Source organism: Nyctibius grandis, chromosome 24 (assembly GCF_013368605.1).
Source record: "Nyctibius grandis isolate bNycGra1 chromosome 24, bNycGra1.pri, whole genome shotgun sequence".
NCBI classification, from domain to species: domain Eukaryota; kingdom Metazoa; phylum Chordata; class Aves; order Nyctibiiformes; family Nyctibiidae; genus Nyctibius; species Nyctibius grandis.
In genome coordinates, this window is record NC_090681.1 from 6716510 (window position 1) to 6732658 (window position 16149).

The window sequence follows — 16149 nt, forward strand, 5'->3', positions numbered from 1 at the left end:
AAAGCGATTCCAGAAGAAGGAGGGGAAAAAAAAAAAAAAAATTAGAAGGAAGATGAAAAACTCCAAAACGAGAGAGAAAAACAAGGCGGGAAGGAGCCCGGGGGATCCCTCACGGCCATGCCACCAGCAGCACCGGAGCACATCGTGGCGGCTCAGAGGGGGAGCGAGCGGGTTCCCCCATCCCTGTGTGAAGTCCCCTGCTCCAGCCCCGGGATGCTGGAGGGATGGGTACCCTGGGGGGGGACCCCACCTGTGCCGTGGGAAAGGGTCAGGGGGGTCCCCCCCACATCAGGGAGACCCCAGGGACATTGCACCCGCGGGGAGCAGAGAGCCAGGGTAGCTCCTCTGGGCACTGTTTGGGGGATGAGGAAGAGGGGTTCCCCTGGGGTGAAGGAGCTGGGGGATCCTCCCAGCCCTGCTCAGCCCCCCGGGACGGCCGGGCTCTCAGGCCCCTCCGCTCCCGGCCGCGGGCAGCTCTCCGGGGAGCACCGGGCTCTCTGCGCCGCTGGAAAAAATCTCCATATATGGAGAGGATGGGATACGTGAGCAGGGCTGAACCGAGCCAAGCCACCCCAAACCGAGCCAAACCGCCCCAACGGGAGCCCTGAGCGGGCAGCCCCGGGGCCGTGCCCTCCGCCGAGCCCCCCGGGGCTGGGCTGCACTCACGCTGCTAATCCCAGTGCAAATGGGAGCCAGCCCGGTGTGCGCCCCAGAGCCACGTCACCCCCAGGGCCGTGTCACCCCCCAAGCTGTGTCGCTCCATCCTTCCCATAACTCCCCCCTTCGCCGCTGTGCCACCCCCTCCCCGTGGCACCACCTGCTCCCTCGCTGGCACCCAAGCTGCCCTCTGCAAGGGGAAAGTCGTCCCCATTAGTCCCAGGCGCTTGTTTCAAGCCTCTCCAGCTGCACAGGGCAACATCCCAGGCAGATGCACTAGCCCCCAGCCGAGAGGAGAAGGGCAGGGGGTGGCATCGGTGACGGAGCACACAGAGCCGGGAGCAGATCCCCTAAAGGATGTCCTTGCCCTGTCCATACAGTGCCCCATGGGGTTGTGCTCCAGGCCAAGGCCATGGCTCTGCCTCCCTTCGCTAGCGCAGAGATGGGGACGTCCCTCGGGGGTCTCCATGCCCAGCGAGGAGGTGAAGCACCCCAGTACACCCTAACCCGACGGGCAGCACGGGGCACTCAGACCATGCACCACCCAAAAACCCTTTTTCCGCCCCTTTTTCTCCCTCATTCATTTCCCTCCTGCCCTGCAAGGGGAAGGTGCCCCTTGGGTGGATGGGGTGGGTGCCTCTGCATGGCAGCCCACCACCCCAAGCACACAACGTTCCTGGGGGCCAGCAGCATCCCGCAGGCCCAGTCCCCTACCCCGCAAGCAGCCACCAACCTACAGACCCAGGGATATAAAGCAGGAGGAGGAGGTGTAGGGGAGGGCTGGGAAATTAAGGTTTTCAACGCTATCAGAGCCGCATCAACCAGGCATCCACCAGCTGATTGCTTGATTGTTATATTTTGGATGTCAAAGCGGAGCAAGCAGAAACCTTTAAAACGCATCAGTGCCGCTGCCTTTTGGACAGAGGGTGTTGGTTTCCCATTAACAAGTGGAAAGCGTGAGCAGGAGCAGAAAACTTCAAGCGCTTTTGGAATTGATAAAATAACAACTCCCTAATTAAGCAGAACTGTCAGTCAACGGGCGCCCGCTGCCCTGCGTCAGGAAGCAGCAGCAGCAGCAGCTCCCGGTGCACGAGCCCCACGTGTCGGCCCAGTGCGCTGCGGTCCAGTGAGCCCCAGGGGATGCACAGCACAGGGGGGCAGCGGTCAGAGCATCGCCCCCTCCCCTGTTAAAGAGAGCTGGGTGCTGGTCCTGATGCTGAGCACGGCTGAGGTGTTTCGGTATGTCACCATAAAACCATGTCACACAACCTGCAGCTTGGCGGGGAAGGAAAGTCCTGACCCCATATCGCACCCCGTGACCGCATCATGAAATCGTTTTGGTTGGAAAGGACCTTCAAGATCATCGAGTCCAACCGTTAACCCAGCACTGCCAAGCCCACCACTAACCCATGTCCCTCAGCACCACATCTACACGGCTTTTAAATCCCTCCAGGGATGGGGACTCCACCACTGTCCTGGGCAGCCTGTGCCAGCGCTTGACAACCCTTTCAGGGAAGAAATTGTCCCTGATCTCCAATCTAAACCTCCCCTGGTGCAACTTGAGGCCATTTCCTCTCGTCCTATCACTTGTTACCTGGGAGAAGAGACCAACTCCCTCCTCGCTACACCCTCCTTTCAGGCAGTTGTAGAGAGCAATAAGGTCTCCCCTCAGCCTCCTTTTCTCCACACTAAACACCCCCAGGTCCCTCAGCCGCTCCTCATCACACTTGTGCTCCAGACCCTTCACCAGCTCCGTTGCCCTTCTCTGGACTCGCTCCAGCACCTCAAGGTCTTTCTTGTTGTGAGGGGCCCAAAACTGAACACAGGATTCGAGGTGCAGCCTCACCATCCTTCCCCTCAGAGATAACTAACCAGCCTGGGGGAACACATCCCCGACAGACACCTCGCACACCACAGCCGGGCACAGCATCCCCATGGCCGGCTGGATGCGGGAAGGGGTCCTGCTGGAAAAGCCCCTCCCAATGCCGGAGCAGGGCAGGGGGGTTTGGAGAAGTCCTGCCAGAGCAGCAGCAGCGCCGTGGGGATGCCGTGCCCTTGGCCGGGCTCCCAGACCTCCGCCATCCCACTCTCCCCAGAGCTGGGAGGCTGTGAAGGAGCTAATTAAAGGAGCGGCCCATTACCCCAGACCCCCCTCGGACACCGCTGTGCTGGGTAATGAAACACTTTAAATCTGCCATGCTTCTCCCAGGCCTGGGGCAGGAGGGACGTGGCATCTCCAAGGGCTCTTTAATAAGCCACCAGCAGCTCGTTACTACAAAACTGACTGCCCGGCGCTCCGGGTGCTCCCACGGCACCACGAGCTGCCAGCCTGCTCCGGGGAGGGATGCGGGGGGCACCCAGGGGGTCCGGACACAGGGCTGTGGGGAGGGTGCGTAACTCCTGACACGCTGGTGTCCAACGAGGCTGCCAAGCAAAGGGGGTCTGCGCACGCCACTCCTCTCCCCGCGCCGTGTCCAGCCCTGGCATCGCCCGTCCCAGCTGGGGACAGGGCACCGGCAGCACCAGGACAGGCCCCCAGGTACCCGGTGTGCAGGCAGGGCGTTTCGCTGGGCAGCCTCAGCCCTCCCGTCTGCCCTGTGGCCGGCCGAGCGCTGGGCTGGGCTGGGGGGTCTGAGCCCAGTGCCAACACGGGGGCAACGGGGCTGCCGGGAGGGAGCGGGCAGCAGCGGTACAACGTGAAGACAGGTAGAGCCACAACGGAGCTGCTCCGAGATGGAGATGGGGCAGGGGGGTGGAGAGCATCCTACCCCAGGGTGCGCCCGGGGGAGCCCACCCAGTGAGCGGCCCCAGCAAATGCCCCTTCGTGCCCAACAGCAGCAGGACCCTGAGCTTGTCCCACCCCCCTGCACATCACGCACCGTGACGCCTCTGGGGATAAAGCCACCAAGCCCCACGCCGGGTGATGGGGCTCCATCGGCAGCACCCCCGGCAGTGCCGGTACGGGGACACAGGCCACGCACTGTCCCTGCCCCAAGGGACAAGGGACACCAGGACAGGTGTGGGGGCAAGGGACAGGGCTGAACACCCCACGTTGCTCCCACACGCTCCCTGGTGGAGGCTGTGCTGGGAGAAGGTGTTGGCCCTCCCGTGGCTCTGGGACACATCAGGGGACGCCCCGGGTGACAGCTGACACAGGGAAGGGCCACTCCTGCTTCCCCAGGATGATGCCCTCGAGGGTCGCCTCTGCCAGGACTGATGCGGGCAGGTGACGCTGCCGTCACAGCCTGTCCTCACCCAGGGGCCAACAGCCAGTGCTGGCGTAGGCGGGACGGGAGCTTGTGCCACCTCGCACACCCGCACTCGTGTGTCACCGCTGTCCCCTGTGCACGCCCTGGCACACCCAGCGAGGACACAGGTCACTCCTCCGTCCCATGCAAGCTGCAGGCGGACCAAACCCCAGCGCTGGCCTGTGACAAGGACGGCTGCTGGCCCCGCCGGGGTCGTTCCCACCCAGGGAGGGCTTTGCTCAACGGCTTTGGCTCACGTGCCAGCACCGGGGAACACGAGCATCCCCCTTCCCCACTCCCACATCCCCCTTCCCCGCTCCCGCGCGGCTGGGGACACAAACTTGCTCACAGCGCTGTCCCCTCGCCCCTGCACCCCGGGGCTGCCCTTTGGGGACACCCAGCCAGGGTGGTCCCCAGGCATCCCACACCCCCGGTGACACACACGGCTGCCTGGGAATCCCTTCGCTCCTTGTCCCAGCCCTCCCGGTCACCGGTCCAGAGCCCCGACAAACCTCCCCGTCATGTCCCCAGACCCCATCAGCACATGCTCCACACTGTCCCCAAGGGGTGCGAGCCTTGGGGAGACCCTTGTCCCCCAGCACGCTCCCATGGCCACGCGGGTCTCGCCCCAGGTGGAGGTTGGATCAGCCCCCACGCAACCGCTGCCTCCTGCAACCTCCACAGCCCCGACACCCTCCCCTGGGGACCCTCCGCACCGGGAGTACACGGGCTGTCCCCTGCCCACCCATCACAAGTGAAGCAAAGCACAGAGGCTGCCCAACCTCCACGCAACACCAGCTCCCACGGCCGGGCTGCAGGTGCCACAGAGAGAGTCAGGCCTCCCCGCCCCAAAAGAGCCCCGTTTGCAACCAAGAAGGACCCCCCCGAGGCGAGCCGGGTCCAGCCACCTCCAGCAGAGCCAGGGCACACCGTGCCAGGACCGCCGGCTGGTATTAGAGCCCCCGAAGCCTCGTTACACACTAATCACACTGGAGGTGACAGGGCTTAGGGGAGGGCTTAAGAGAAACCATCTCCTTTTTCCCGACGCCATCTGGACACGGGCGAGCTCTTCCCCCTTCCCAGCGCGGAGCGGGGCGAGCACCAGCCGCTGGGACAGGGGCTGGATGTGACCCCCCCAGGACCCAGCACCCTCCGTGCCCTCGCCCGGTGCCGGGATGGTTGGTGCGATGCGGTCCCGGCTGGCACCGAGCGAGACGGGGATCGCTACCTGCGCCAGGGATTTCTAACAATCCCACGGTGCCAGGCTGGAGCAGTCGGGGAAAGCCAGCGCGGAGCCGGGGGGGTCGTGTGCTGCCCGCGGGGACCCCCGGGAGGGGGACACAGCCCCAGGGAAGGCAAGGGCTGAGATGCACTGGGTAAAAGTGTGTCTTTTTACCCAGAACTGGGTAAAAGCCACCCTGGAGACACCTGTTTGGGGACAGCCCTCCCTCCGGCTGTCCCCCCGGGCATGCCGCCGACACTCAGGGTCCCGGCACCGCTGGGGTGCCCGCCAGAAGGGACAGGCAGAGCCGTGGCAGTGGGATTGTCATTCACTGTACCCCAGGCACGCCAGCGGGAAAACCGGCCACAGTCACCGGCCACGGCCACCCTTCCCACTGCCATCCCCCTCTCCCTGACCTCCCTGGGGACGACAGTGGCACCACGCTCCGGCTCTGCCACAACACCCAGCCTGAGGCCCCGGGTGAACCGGGGACAAGATCGCCCCGCACGGCGCCAGCTCTCCCCAACACTTGACCGACCCTTATCCACCCCAACCACGAGGAAAGCGGGGATCCCCCCAGCCCCACAGCCAGGGGCAAGCGCCGGCTGCCCTGGGGGAAGCACCCAGAGCCCGGCGCCCCGTCGGGAGCAGGGGGGAAAGTTGTGCTGGGGTTGGGGTCAGGGGGGGTCAGGTACCTTCCAGCCAGCAGAGCTGTTGCTGTCTCCTTTATCCTTAAAGTAAGGGACGTATCGCACCATCCAGTCGTAGATCTGCGAGAGGGTGAGGCGCTTCTCCGGCGAGCTCTCGATGGCTTTGGTGATGAGGTCGGCGTAGGAGAGGTTACCCCAAGCGTTCCTCCGGGAGGTCTTGGCCTTACGGAGCTGCCCGATGTCCGGACCGGGGGGCTGCAGGGAAGCGGAGGCGGCTGCTCTGCGCTCCACCGGGGCCACAGCGTTCTCGGTTCCTTCCCCTCTACCGGTAGCCAGCGCCGGGGGTCCTCCCGCCGCGCCCCCATCCTCCTCCTCCGCCGCGAAGTCGGGGTGGGGGAGAGGCCAAGTGCAGGACCGGGGCCGGCTCTGCGGCTCGAAATCCGGGTCGATCTCCACCTGATGCGCCTGGAGCTTTTCTTCCATGGTCCCCTCCCCGCCGCACCTCCCCCCCCCCTCCGCACCCCAACAACCCCCTCCCCGGAGTTACGGTCGGTTTCCACAAAAAAAGAAAAAAAAATTTAAAAAACCCAAAAAAACCTCAAAATCACAAGCGGGAGAGGAGTGCGAAGAAGAGCTCCAAGCTCGGCTGGAGGGGAAGAAGGGAAGGAGGAGCCGCTCCGTGCGCCCGGGTGCTGGAGGGGGGCAGGCGGCGGGGGTGCAGCCCCGAGTCCGGCGGAGCTCTAAGAGGCGGCTCTGCCCGGCTCCGCGCCGGGAACCGGGAGGTTAACGGGAGAGACGAGCCGGGGGGGATGCTGCATATTCATCGGTCGCCTCTCCAGCCCCGGGCGAGACGGGGGAGGTTGGTTTTTGGTTTAGTTTTTGGGTTTTTTGTTGTTTTTGTTGTTTGGTTTTGTTTGGTTTTTTTTTTTTACCAGCCGCGGAGCTCCGGAGTCGTTCCCGGCACAATAGGGAGCGGGGCGGCTGCGGGCGGGCAGGGCGCGGGGGCTGCCGCATCCATCGGCGGAGGCTGCACCGGGCTGGCGGCGCGGTCAGGCAGCAGCAACAGATGAACCGGAGCGACCGGCGACGGGCGGCATCCTCGGCCGGGGACCGGCGTACTCCGGAGCCGGGCGACGGGGCACCTGGGCGGGGAGAAGTGGGATGGAGTGCGGGGCGGCGAGGGGCGGGGGGGGGGGGGGCGGGTAGGCTCCCCCCCACCCCCGGGGGGCGGCTCGGGGCCGCGGCGGGCGGCCCGGCGCTAGGTCGGGCGGCGCGGCGGAGCCATGCTGGCGGGCGGCACGCACCTGACAGCGCCGGGCGAGGGCGGCGGCGGGCGGCGGGCGGCTCCCCGCCCCTACGCCCCCCCGCTCCGTTTCAGCGGCCGCGCACCTGCCCCCCGCCGCCGCCGCCGTCGCCGCGCTGCCGCCACGGCGCGGGCGGGCCACATGCTGGGGCGGCCGCCGCTCGTTCGTTCGTTCCTTCCTTCCTCCGCTCCCTCCCTCCCTCCGCCGTGCCCGGCCCCGAATGCGGGCGCCGCCGTGACACGGGGGGGGGAGGGCCCGGAGGGGCGGGAGCAGGGCGGGGGAGGGGAGTGCCCCAGCGCCGTGCGGGGCAGCGGCGGGGCGGGACGGAGCGGAGCGCCCCGGCGGCGGGGCGGGACGGAGCGGAGCGCCCCGGCACCGCGTCCCCCCGCCCGGCACCGTGTCCCCCCCCCCCGGTACCGCGCACCCCGGCGGCGGCCCCGGCCCCACGTGCGCTCCGGGCGCCCCCCCCCATTGTTGCCCCGAGCCGCCGCCGCCGCCGCCTCATTGGCGGGAGGTGCCCGGCGGACACGCCCCCCCCGCCCGCCTATTGGCGCGGCGCCGGCGGGACGCTCCGCGGAGGGGGGGGGATTGAGGGGGGCGGGTGACGTCAGGAGTGCCGGCTGCATCCGCGCGTCACCCCGGGCAACGCCGCCGCGGAGGGACACGCCCCTTTACTACGGGTCCCGCCCCCTCGCCCCCCGCGGCCACGCCCCCGCCGGCGCGGTCGGGGAGACCCCCGCGAGCGGGCCCCGCCCCTCGGGCCGCGCAGCCCCGCCCCCTGCCCGGAGGACACGCCCCCGAGCCCCGCCCCACCGCCCACGCCCCGGGGCGGCTGCGCCCACGCGTGGGTGGCCGTTCCCGGGGGGGGGCAGCCCCCTGGGCCCCCCCCTGGGTCCCCCCCCGGGGTCCCAGCCCGGGGTCCCAGCCCGCTCCCCACCCCAGCAGCCCGGGGTCCCGCGGGGCCGGTGACCCCGCTGATGTCACCGCAGGTGGCAGTGCGGTCAGCCCCACGGAGCCCACGCGGGGCTGGGGGATGCCGGCAGCTCGGTGCCCTTCCTCCTGCCCCGGCCGCGCTGGGGGTGCTGCCCTGCCCGTCTGTACCCCCCGGTGCCAACGCACGCCCCCCCTCGCACCCACGAGGGCGCAAACGCCTCCACGTGCGTGCACACGCGTGTCTCACCCTGCACCCCCTGGGGACACGCACCTGCTCCCGCACCCACGGGGGACGCACGCCTGACCCCTGCCCGCACCCACCTCCCTGCCTGCACCGCGCTAGGACGCACCCCTCCTCCTGCACCCACTGGGGACGCGCCCCTGCACCCACTGGGGACAGGGGTGTCCGCGGCAGCTCTGTCCCCCCACCCGTGTCCCCTACACACCCCATACTCAGGCTGTCTCCCCCACATCCCCTCCTGCCTGCCCCACGCTGCCTGCTCTGACCGTCCCCACCGCAGCCCCGTCCCGCCGTGCCTCGCTGGCCCTGGGGACACCGACACCGAGCACCCTGGATCGCTCTGCGCCTTTGTCACCCTTGCTGCCACCAGTTGTGCCTGTAGCGGTGTCTGTAGTGCCACAGTCACACGCGACACTTCCTGCAGTCCCATTCGTTGTCCGAGGGGACGGGCTAAGGTTACCCAAGCAACTACAAAGCTGACGATTCCAGCCTTGGAGTGCTTGGCCTGACAGCCAAGCACTAATAATATAATAAAGTATAATATAATCTAATAAATATAATACAATATAACAAATATAATACAATATACAGAGGGACTCGACGAGCGCTGTGTTTCACACAACCTGCGAGCGGTAGCGGTGGCTGCGGACGCCCCAGCTGTCCCTGGAGGCACAGCCCAGCTAGCTGGGGGCTGAGGTCTTGCGGTCCCCGACCCCCCGGCCATGCAGTCCAGGACCTGCTGGCCAAGCCCCACATCTACGGGTTCAGCTGGTCCAGGCGGGCTGAGCCGGGCTGGCACCAGATGTGCCCTGGCCAGCCTGGCTGTGGCCACACGGGGTGTGCGGTGCCGGAGCGCCCTTGGGATGGACCTGACCCCAACCCCCCCGACCCTACAGAGGCCAGGCTGGAGCCTCCACATCTCCGTGTGCCTCCCTCCTCCCGGAGCGTTTCTCCTGGGATCTATCCCAAATTTCCCTTGCTACAGTTTCCACCCACAATCTCCTTCCCTACCCCGAGGGCCTGGAGGCAGGATCGTTCCCTCCTCTCTCCGCAGCCTTTTGCCCACTTGGAGCCCAGCGATGTTTCTTCCCTCGGTCTTGCCTTTATTACTCAAAACCCTCCTACATTTCTCACCTGCTCTTCCAGCCTTGTTTTTCCAGCCCAGGCTCAGCTCCCTGGTGCTGAGCCAAGCGGGAGGGTCCCAGCCTGCACAACCCTTCCCGTGCTGCTCCCGTGGGTGCCTCTCCCTCCACAGTACCACTCGGTTGCTCCAGCAGCACTTCTCCCCCTCCACTGCAGCGGGTGCACCTCCCTGCAACTTCCAAGAGCCACCTCATCCCTTGGGTGACAGCGCTCAGACCTTCTTGCCCTCGCTGCCACATCACCTCAGTGCTTCATCTATACCTAATGCTGCCGAACATGCTGGTCTTAGAATCACAGAATCATCATCGAATGGTTTGGGTTGGAAGGGAACTTAAAGATCACCTAGTTCCAACCCACTGCCATGGGCAGGGACACCTTCCACTAGACCAGGTTGCTCCAAGCCCCATCCAACCTGGCCTTGAACACTGCCAGGGAGGGGGCAGCCACAGCTTCTCTGGGCAACCTGGGCCAGTGTCTCACCACCCTCACAGCAAAGAATTTCTTCCTCATATCTCATCTCAATCTCCCCTCTTTCAATTTAAAACCGCTCCCCCCTCGTCCTGTCACTCCCTCTTTCCTGCAGCCCCTTCAGGCACTGGAAGGTGCTAGAAGGTCTCCCTGGAGCTTTCTTTTCTCCAGGCTGAACAGCCCCAGCTCTCTCAGCCTGTCTCCATAGCAGAGGGGCTCCAGCCCTCTGAGCATCTTCATGGCTCTCGTCTCTCATGTCCCTCCTCCAGGTTTGCTCACCTGATGCCTCAGTTTCCCCACCTGTAAAGCAGTATTTACCCTTGCAGACAAGGATGGCTGCTCGTGGTGAAGGTGACAGGCAGGTGTTGAATGGCTTCATGGCTCCTTGCACCCTAAAGCAACCAGAGCTGCCCAGTACTCCCATCCCTGGCTTCCCTGGGCTCTCATCCCTGGCCCCCTCGCTTGTCCCTGAGGGTACAGAGCAGCACATTTCTGGGTGCACGTGGCCCTGACCAAGGCACCCATACATCTGGGGTGCACAGAGGTGGGTGTTCAGCCCTCTACCCTGCACTAGCAGTGTGGGGCTGGCTTCCATCTTCCCGAGCACCTGCTTAATTATCACTTAACCGCCTGGCACCAGGCAGGATCATCTCCATTAAGCCGGCTGCATGCTGCCACCATCCCTGTTAAGCATCAGGCCTTGCCGCTCATCCATCGCTTTCTGGTAAGAAGCAGTCACGGGAGCAGAGCTGGGGGCCACCGAACTGCCTCACCTTTCCCCCACACCCCGGGGTACCCCCTGGTCCCGGCTGCCCCATCCCAGATGCCAGGTGCCTGCCACACTGCACGGCCATGCCTGGGGAAGCAGGGGAGGATCTGCAGGGTAAGTGCTGGGATTTCAGGGATTTTTAGGAGTCAAAACCCTCCCACACCTCTCACCTGCTCCTCCAGTCCTGATCTTCCACGGGCTGGGGTGAGCACTGGAGCAGCGGGTCTTGGGGGGGGAAGAGCAGAGCAGAGCCTGGCTGGGCAGCAGCAGCAGCAGGGAAGAGGGTGATGGGGGTGGTTGGGGCTGCAGGGTCCAGGCACACATCTCTCTCCAACATCCTTCCCATGGCCAACACAGCCATCGCCTGGGCAACTCCTCACTGTCCTTTCCCTGCCAGATTCCAGGAGCATTTGGGCAAAGGTGTCCCGTGGGGGTGTGGTGCTCACCTATCTCCTTCCCAGTTCGCTGGGAAATGGGGCTCCTCTGGCCCCTGGGCTCCAGGACAGGAGCCAGGTTGCTCTTGATGATGATGATGGCACTCAACACCTTGGTTTATCATGTGAAGCTCACAATTCAGGAGAGGGAGGGAAGGGGTGACTTACACAGATGTGCCCAGCTTCAGTAAGGTGCCCAGCACCTCCAAGGCTGAAAGGCACCTCGAATCCTGTGTTCAGTTTTGGGCCCCTCACTACAAGAAAGACCTTGAGGTGCTGGAGCGAGTCCAGAGAAGGGCAACAAAGCTGGTGAAGGGTCTGGAGCACAAGTGTGATGAGGAGCGGCTGAGGGACCTGGAGGTGTTTAGTCTGGAGAAAAAGAGGCTGAGGGGAGACCTTCTCACTCTCTACAACTACCTGAAAGGAGGCTGTAGCGAGGAGGGTGTTAAGTCTCTTCTCCCAGGTAACAAGTGATAGGACGAGAGGAAATGGCCTCAAGTTGTGCCAGGGGAGGTTTAGATTGGAGATCAGGAACAATTTCTTCATCGAAAGTGTTGTCAAGCCTTGGAACAGGCTGCCCAGGACAGTGGTGGAGTCCCCATCCCTGGAGGGATTTAAAAGCTGTGTAGATGTGGTGCTGAGGGCCATGGGTCAGTGGTGGGCTTGGCAGTGCTGGGTTAACGGTTGGATTCGATGATCTTAAAGGTCCTTTCCAACCAAAATGATTCTATGATTCTATGAAAGGGAAAAAGGGAGCTCAGTGGGGATGGAGCAATCAGGGCCAGCTCTGATATCTCCTGCCACGCACGTGTGAGCTGCTCCTTGCAAGTGAGGGGGGCTGTAGCTGCCCTGTCCCAGGACTGCCCCCCAGAAGGCATCAGATCTGTGTCCACCATCAGCAGATGGATGCTCTAGTGCCTGGGGACTGGTGGGTGCTCTAGTGCCTTGGCTGCTGCAAGTCATCTGCAAAACTGGTCTGAATGGTTTCGGAATGATCTGGACAGTGAGAACATCCAGCGTGCACCATGCTGAGCCCCATGGCATCTGCTCCCCAGGGCAAACCTTCCTTGTGATGGGGGCACTGGGACAGTGGGGCTTGGGCAGAGCTGGGGCAGGGGCAGACCCACTGACAGGAGGCATGAAGGGAGAGTGGCCAGTTGTGGGATGAGGAGGAGCAGCAAGAGGAGATGGAGGAGGGGGAGGGCTGCTGCTCCAGGCATCTCCTCACTAACTGGATACTGTGCAGGGCAGTGCAGCCTGAGCCCCTGCTCCGCCATCTCCCCTGCAGCTCTGGCAGAGCCAAGGCTTGGTATCCTTGCCTGGCGCTGGTGTTACCTCCTGTCCCACCAGGCCAGCAGGTTCTCCATCTTTCTTCCACCCGAAGGATTCCCGCAACATCCCATGCAGACCCTGTCTGCCCTCTTTCCCCCCCCAAGATCTACACCTGAAGGATGTTTTGAAGCCCCCATCTCCTTCACCATCTCTGCTGGGGGGTACCCAGCAGCTCCAGGGTCCAGAGCAAAGCCCCAGGGGTGGTGATGGAGATGCAGGAGCCACCGTGGGATCCGAGGAGGGACCGTGCTGGGCAGTGCCCCACTAGAAGGCAGATGGGGATATCTGCCTACGCAAAAAAAACACCAGCAGGCTCCAAGGACTGCATTTATGACCGATTTTGTCTCACCGCCAAGGAATAATCCAGCTTTCAGCATCGCAATGCAGGGCACCCGGCTGCAAGGGCACTGCCCTGGCACCGCGGTCTGGCCGGGTGAGAGGAGAGCGAGCGGCACCGGGGGAGAGGGGATCACTTCCCGGGTGCCCGTCCCACCCCGCAGCCCATCACCCTCACCTCAGGCCACCCCACCAGCCCCCCTGATCCCAATGGGAATCAGCAGACAGGTTTTCCCATGGGTGTCTGCAGAGAGCTGAGGGGGGGGAAGTACCAAGAAAATCCCAGCAGCGTTCAAGGCGTCTGCTCTGCATTGAGAGGCAAAGCCACACGTGCAGCACGTCCTAGGAAGAGAAAATGCACCCGAATGCTAATTCAGGCCTTTGAAATGCCGCGTGTGACGATCCAGCGTCGTCCCCTCGCAGAGCGCCGGGATGTGGCGGCGCAAAAGGACCCCAAGCAACGCGTATTAAAAAATACTTTCACGGAACATAAAGCGGAAGTTGAGCGAACGGAATGATAAAGTCAAAAATGAAATATTGTTACTTTTCTGAAACGAGCTTGGTGTTTTGACATGATCGGAATAAACATTTTGACACTGCTGAAACAAGAGAGTCAAAGTGATTCTGCTAGACTTCTTCCTGGAGAAAATGGCAGCAACATCGACAAGTTCCCACGGAAAGATTTGATTTCAATAAATCACAGAATCACAGACTGGTTTGGGTCGGAAGGGACCTTAAAGACCATCCAGTTCCAACCCCCCTGCCACGGGCAGGGACACCTTCCACCAGACCAGGTTGCTCCAAGCCCCATCCAACCTGGCCTTGAACACTGCCAGGGAAGGGGCAGCCACAGCTTCTCTGGGCAACCTGGGCCAGTGTCTCACCACCCTCACAGCAAAGAATTTCTTCCTAATATCTAATCTCAATCTCCCCTCTTTCAGTCTAAAACCCTTCCCCCCTCATCCTGTCACTACATGCCCTTGTAAAAAGTCCCTCTCCAGCTTTCCTGTAGCCCCTTCAGGTACTGGAAGGTGCTAGAAGGTCTCCCCAGAGCCTTCTCTTCTCCACGCTGAACAGCCCCAACTCTCTCAGCCTGTCTTCAAAACCCCTGTTTTCTGATGGAAAGACATTCCAGGCAATGTTTTCCTTCAGCCCTATGCAGACAGCAGGTTTCCAGGAGAGACCTGGGTCACCCGCTTGCCAGGCATTGAGGCATTTCCCGGTGGGGAGGGAAAGCTGCCTTCACCCTGCCTGGGAAAGGGAAGGATGGGGAGGGATGGATGCACCCCTGCACACCTCGGGGTTGGATTCTCCAGTGTCTCGTAAGGGCTGATGCTGAGCCCTTAGTCCACAGAAGGCGCACAGGCAGTCCAACAGCAGCTGGGTTTGTCCCTTCCTTCACGTTCATGTTCATGCTCACATCATGTGAAATCACGTCACAGCAGACTAAATTTTCATACTTTTATTGGGGGAAATTTCAAGAACGAGTGTTTTTAGTTGAAAACCAAAATCGTTGCATTTTGAAGGGCTAGGGTTTTGCCAAAAACCCAAGCAGATGCTTTAGGAATAGTCTCGTGTAGCTGATAGCTCCATTTTTTATGTGATATGGGTTGGGTGGAAAATATCTGACCAATCTTTGGTGTACACTATAGGTATTAAATTTTGCATTTAGGGAAAAATCTGTTCTTTAATAACAGTAATTCTTAATAATAATTTTTAGTGCTAATTCTTGGTAGCAATTCCATGTGGTTAAATATACCTCTGCTCGATAGAAAACGATATATGTCATGCAACAAGTTCATGAACCCTCTAATCTCACCTTCTGGCATAGCTACCATGGCCAAACATGAAGGCAGGAATATCTCTCCAGCCCAGCAGCTATTCCCTGTCTCCACGTCAAAAGGCTGCATCAGCTCCTCTGGGCTCAGCATCACCCTGACATCTCACAGTCCCTTGTCACAGTCCCTGTCTCCCCAGGCAGAGTCCCCCACCATCTAAATGAGGACCATCTTGGCAAGAGACCTTAGTGGGATGTGGTCGGCTCCTAGCACTGGTGACCCACAGGTGAGGCCATCAGACCCTTGCCAGAGACTCATTTTTGATGTGGATGCATCACTACGCCGTTAGCACCCACGAGGTCGTCAGCAGAGCTGTGCCAATCCCAACGGGAAGCATTTACTGGCAGCTGAGCTCCTTCAGGGAGCCCCCGCCACCTCCCAGGTCCATACAGGGGAGCATGTCCCACGTCCCTACGCTCTGCTTTGCCCCGTGCCCTGCCAGGGCCCTGCTGACCTGGAGGAAATCGCCAGCGTCAGCCACCTCCTCCAGTGTGTCTCCTTGTGGGTGCTGTTGGTGGCCAGCACAGAGCTGAGCAAAAGGGCACCCCAGCCCCAGAACTGCACCGGGGGGTCCCCAACATCCCTCTTGGGCTTCGCCCTGCATGATGGCATCCGTGCCGGGGGCTTGGTTACCCCTGAATTTGCAAGGTTGATTCCTCAGACTGAGATCAGTCGCAGCTTCTTCAATAGCTTCAACCTCTATTTGCATTTAGAGGCGAAAACATTCCTCCCGGAGGTTGCACGCTAATGCAGCATCCAGGAATCCCTGCATGATTGCTTCCTAGTTAGTCTCATCTGCCTGAGTGAACTGAAAACTGTTAAACACATTGAGTGTGTCAGACCAGATATTATCAGAAATAAGACTACCTTTCGCTGGCACCCACGGCGTGCAGACACACAGCAAAGAGTTATTTAAATCTTTTCCAGCTGTCTCCCACGTTTCCAGAGAGGCTCAGCTCTGACAGGTCTTTTAACCCTTCCCTTCCATTAGGTGATGTTATTTTGGTTTGCTCTTCCCTCTCCTGGGCTTCAGGAGTCACCGTTGGCCTTGCCCAGCTCCCCGTGGTCCAGTCACCCCTGTGGGCTCCTCTCCACCAGCACCAGAGATGTCTCCCACCACCCTCCACCTTGGTCACACACCCAGCAGCCACCCCAGCTGGAGAAGGCACTGGCATCCCCAGACACCCACACCCAGCCCCTTCACCTCCAGTTTTGGATCCCTCAAACTTATCTCTGTGCTTCACAATTCAATTACAAACCCCAAAGCCTCTCGGCTGCCAGCCCGCGGCTGCGTCGTCCCTCCCCACCCCGGCTTGGCACTCTGGCTGCCTCCTCCTCCTCGGAGCAGGGCTGCATGGCTGCCTTCCCGGAGCACATACTGCTTCACGAGCCTGCCTTGGAGCAGGAATCAAGAGTAAAACCCCAGTTTGCGTGGCCAGCGTGTTTGAGAAGGGCCATCTGGCTGGGCTCGCGGTCCAAGCTGAATTTGCTGGATGGTTTTGAAGGTCACCGAGCAGGGGCTGAACACGCTTCCATATTTTCACATATAAATACCTGCATTTCCAAGGGAGAGA

The 16149-nt window shown here is 62.0% G+C and overlaps 1 protein-coding gene across 1 annotated transcript in view; it reads right to left on the bottom strand.

Annotated features, from left to right (window-relative positions):
- FOXO6 (forkhead box O6) overlaps nucleotides 1-6260 on the bottom strand; it is a 39973-nt gene extending 33713 nt beyond the window's left edge. Inside the window, exon 1 of the mRNA XM_068417935.1 lies at nucleotides 5823-6260. Coding sequence (XP_068274036.1) covers nucleotides 5823-6260 — 438 coding nt within the window. The remainder of the gene's footprint in view (nucleotides 1-5822) is intronic.
- Nucleotides 6261-16149: the final 9889 nt, after the last annotated feature.